This window comes from Pezoporus wallicus, unplaced genomic scaffold (assembly GCF_028554395.1).
Source record: "Pezoporus wallicus isolate ANWC-B61680 ecotype Strahan unplaced genomic scaffold, APGP_CSIRO_Pwel_v1 scaffold_13239, whole genome shotgun sequence".
Lineage (NCBI taxonomy): Eukaryota > Metazoa > Chordata > Aves > Psittaciformes > Psittacidae > Pezoporus > Pezoporus wallicus.
The window spans coordinates 4731097-4735798 of NW_026642052.1; the positions used below are offsets into that span (position 1 = coordinate 4731097).

Below are 4702 nucleotides of genomic sequence, written 5' to 3' on the forward strand. Positions count from 1 at the left end.
GCTGATCCGTGGGACGGGGACCCCGCGCGCGGGGCGCGCTGAGCGGCGGAGTCCGGAGCCCGGTACGCGCTGAGCCGCTGATCAGAGCTCATCCGGCCGGGGTGGCGGCGGGGCGGGGGGGCAGTGGGCCCATGGGGCCGGGCGGCTCTGCCTGCTCGGCGCGTCCCGGCCGCCGCCGCCGCCGCCTCGCCGCCGGCGGGAGCCGCCAGCCATGCTGCGGGGCGGCCGGAGCCCTCTGCCTCCGGCGACGGGACCCCCCGGCGGGGCGCGGGAGCCGGTGGGCGCCCCCGGGGCAGCGCAGGTGGCGGCGGGCAGCCTGCTGGCTCTGCTCATCCTCTGGACCTTCTTCGGGAACGTGCTGGTGTGTGCGGCCATCGTCCGCTACCGGCACCTGAGGAGCAAGGTCACCAACATCTTCATCGTGTCCCTGGCTGTCTCGGACCTGCTGGTTGCTGTGCTAGTCATGCCCTGGAAGGCAGTGGCAGAGGTGGCGGGGTACTGGCCCTTTGGGGCTTTCTGCAACGTCTGGGTGGCTTTTGATATCATGTGCTCCACAGCCTCCATCCTGAACCTGTGCGTGATCAGCGTGGACAGGTACTGGGCTATTTCCAGCCCTTTCCGCTATGAGAGGAAGATGACCCAGCGTTTGGCGCTGGTGATGATCAGTGTGGCGTGGGCTTTGTCTGTGCTCATCTCCTTCATCCCTGTCCAGCTCAACTGGCACAAAGGTGGGGATCCTGTGGATGCTGGTGATATTGGAGATGGGTTTGGCACTGGCTGGGCAGCAGCAGGTGCTGTTACCACCTGGGCAGAAGATATGAGCACCACATGGGTGGCATTAGCAGCAATGAGACCCTCTGATGGGACCTCTGACAGCAATGATACCCTCACTGGACCATCAGAGAGCTGTGACTCCAGCCTCAACAGGACTTACGCTATTTCATCCTCCTTGATCAGTTTTTATATCCCAGTGGCTATCATGATAGTTACCTACACTCGAATATACCGCATTGCCCAGGTGCAAATTCGTCGTATCTCTTCCCTGGAGAGGGCAGTTGAGCATGCACAGAGCTGCCGGAGCAGCCAGGTTGACTGCCACCATCACACAAGCCTCAAGTCCTCCATCAGGAAAGAAACCAAGGTGTTGAAGACGCTCTCTGTCATCATGGGTGTCTTTGTCTGCTGCTGGTTGCCGTTCTTCATCTTGAATTGCATGGTTCCCTTCTGTGAGAGCCCACCCAGTGACCCCCATGCTGGTCTTCCCTGTGTCAGTGAGACCACCTTTAATATCTTCGTCTGGTTTGGTTGGGCCAACTCCTCCCTCAATCCCATCATCTATGCCTTTAATGCTGACTTTAGAAAGGTCTTCTCCAACCTTCTGGGATGTGGTCAGTTTTGCTCTGGTACTCCAGTGGAGACTGTTAATATAAGCAACGAGCTTATGTCTTACAACCAGGACACCCTTTTCCACAAGGAGATAGTGACAGCTTATGTTAACATGATCCCAAATGTGGTTGACTGTGAGGAAAATCGTGAGGACCCTTTTGATAGGATGTCCCAGATCTCCCCTGACCATGAGATTGCCACTGACTCTGCCTGTGAGCTGGACTGTGAGAGGGAGATTTCACTAGGCAAAATAACACCTTTCACTTCAAATGGTTTACATTAAATTGCATCCTGCCCTGGTCAGTTCTTCTTGGATTATAAAACTAAATATTAGCACTGAGTGGAAAAACCTGCTTGATTTTACGCTATAGTTTGGTCAGTCACTTCATGCTAAACTCAATTCTACGTGTAGCACTTTGCAGGATATAGACACTGTCATGCAGGGAGCTGGCAGCGCAGGCTTAATTCAGCACTTCCCCAGGCTGAGAGAGGACCATGCAGTCACATTGATTGCTGGGGTGAGGTACTGTGGTATAATTACAGTCAGTTCCTGTTTATAACATGTTTGCAAATGAAAGATGCCATTGTCAGTGCTAAGTATTGCAACTTCTAAAGTCAGGGACAGAGGTGGCTGGCAGAGACGTTAAACAGAGAAAACTTCTAGGCTGTTCATTTGTTCAGATCTTGTGTTTATTTTCTCTGTTGGTTTGGGTTTGATTTTCTTCCTCTATTTATTTTTCTAATTTTTATTTTTAAGATAGAACTATGAGGTGGTGATTAGGATGATTATTTAAATGCGTGTTTCTGCCAAAACAGTTTATGTGAAATCCATGTTCTCCTAGGCGGCGTGGTTGCCTATGATATCCTTGCCGTGTTCCCAGATGAAGAAATAAAAGTTACATTGATCAAAGGGGTATTATCTTTCATTTGTCACTCTGAAAGGTTTACAACAAGTATTCAAACTTCTGTGTTTCTATTTGGATGGTTAGAATGACTGGCAGCTAAACTTTATTATTTGAAAAGCAAAATAGTCCATGTAGAAAATACAGTTTTGGAATAAAAGCAAGGCTCCGGAATGATTGACTTAAATGAACTTTTTTATATGGCTCTACTTACAGCTAGATTTATGTCTGTTTTTCTTTAGTATTATAACTGATGCTATCCCTCTCTGCAGCTAAGAATAACAAATATACATATCCACAAGGTATGAAAACTTTCCACTTAATTCTATACTTCAACGTTTTTAAAGATGCTATTAATGAGAAGAATTCGGTGAAAGAATTAGGAGCTGGGTGTGTCAAAACCCAACAATTATGTTTGAAAATGATGTTGATAATCATATAATAATAATTTTCCAGTGTAGACATTAGAGAACTCAAACCAATCACTCAAACCAGAAGAAGAAAAAAAAATGCAGGTGATGTATTATTTTTAGTTATTTACTTATTAACCAGAACCTAAATATACTTTAAGTGCTTTGACTCTACAAACATTTTAAAGCAGTCTTTAAAAAGTGAAAAAGGGTATTTTAAACTCCATTTCTATTGGAAGATTTACATCAAATGGAATATTTTATTTAGAACCATTTGTAAGCTTTCAGCTCAGAAATCAAAAGTCATCTTAGTTCCAAGACAAATGATTGAAGGTAGCAATAGTATTACCTGTATTTAGTTCAAGTTTTGGCTCCCAAAATGAACAACTTTTGAATTCATTTACCCTTTAAAAATACCCGTGCCATGACCTGAGCAGATTTAAATCGGATTGTAAATGCACATTCAGTAGCATTCCCAGCCTTGACCTGGAGCCTCCCCCGTCCTGCCTAACTAGTAACTGAAGGCTCCCATATAATGTAAGGTGTAGAAGTAGGACATGCACTAGGCAGCACGGTTCAGGGGAAGTCATTAAATCAGGTGCTGGGAGTTGTGAATGTTACAGACTTACTACTGAGGCTCTCTGAAGTCAAGTTCTTAATACTGGTTTGGGGATTGTCTTGCTTCCCGTTAGGGTATGGGGTAGGAGAAGTTCAGAAAGCACGTGGTTGAAATCCTGTTGTGGTTTCCCCTGCTGCAGTCTGGTTTTGTCTGCGAGCAACACTTTTTTGTGCGTAGTCTTTGATATTAATTGGTTATCGGTTTGGATTGCCTTTTCAACTGCTTGTCACTGAAGACCGACATCTACCTGCGTGTTTTCTTTGCTGTTGACATAAAATCTTGGTGTAATAACCGTCTACAGCTGACCTCAGAAAAGTGTATTGTGATTGTGGTTTAGGGAAGCTTAAAAAACAAATCTAATGCCTATAACCAGGTTCAACCTAGTAATGGCTTGACATTGAGAGGAAGTATGTTATGGTTTCTCTACTAAAGCAATCATATGTTGCCAGGAGTTAACCCTAGTTCTACCTGTGCTGGTTAGATAAATTTGCCTAGAATAAAATCATTTTCCCAGATAAAAATGAAGGAAACTGCTTCCTGTGGTGCCATGATGAATTATCCCAACCAGAATTTATATTTTTTATTTTCTAGTTACTACTCACATTTTGAGGCTGGCACAGCATCTGTGCATCTGTGCAAAAAGCCTATCATAACCAGGTGCAAGAGAGGCAGACACCTGGCACTGACTCCAGCTCCCAGGGCAACACCAGTATTTCATCCAGTTTTGTCCGTATTGAATGAGAAGCAGCCCAGGGACGTGGGGAAAGGAAAAACACGATCTGTTTCTGAGCACCTGCACGCTAACAGGCTGAGCAGTCTGATGGTGCATGTTACATCCTGCTCCAGCTGCAGAACAGAGCAGCCAAGCAGTTTCAGTCTTAGTAAGAGTGAAGACAGTGCCCCCACCTCCACAAGAAGCCTTTCGTCTTCTGGATAATCCCTGTGCTGGTGGTGTGACAGTTCCCTTGGACCTCATTCACTGCAGGTGTGGTGGAGAGGTAGATGTGTACAGGAAGATGCCAGTGCATCACCCCGACAAGTGTTTTTCTCCTCATTGAGGCTTTACCTGCCTGGGTGTCTGGAATAAGTGGGTGGGCTAATGGTGGGATGCAGGAAGATGACAGCTCCATCAGTGGGTTTATGTAACATCTTTGCACAGAATATTACAATCAGTATTATCTTAGATCTGAAGGAAGGCAATTGTTAGCATGCCCCCAGAATTTGGGAGCATGATTAAGACAATAAAGAAAACTGTATTACTAATTTTTAGTTTATGACTCCAGCTGGTAAATGATTTCTGGTCGTGGCTTTATCATAGAAACTCTGTCCTTGGAAAGTGTACCTGTCACAGGGCTTCATCCCTTGGAGTCCAGGAGCATCTGAAA

General features: G+C 46.1%; 1 protein-coding gene across 1 annotated transcript; it reads left to right on the top strand.

Moving 5' to 3' along the window:
- Positions 1 to 210: 210 nt before the first annotated feature.
- DRD5 (dopamine receptor D5) lies at positions 211 to 2302 on the top strand. Its single transcript, XM_057426610.1, has one exon. It carries the CDS (start codon positions 212 to 214, stop codon positions 1667 to 1669), a length of 1458 nt encoding a protein of 485 aa, XP_057282593.1. The 5' UTR covers position 211; the 3' UTR covers positions 1670 to 2302.
- The last annotated feature ends 2400 nt before the right edge of the window (positions 2303 to 4702 follow it).

Excerpts from the sequence above, each read along its gene's own strand:
- DRD5 (XM_057426610.1), top strand. The coding sequence starts at position 212 with ATGCTGCGGGGCGGCCGGAGCCCTCTGCCTCCGGCGACGGGACCCCCC.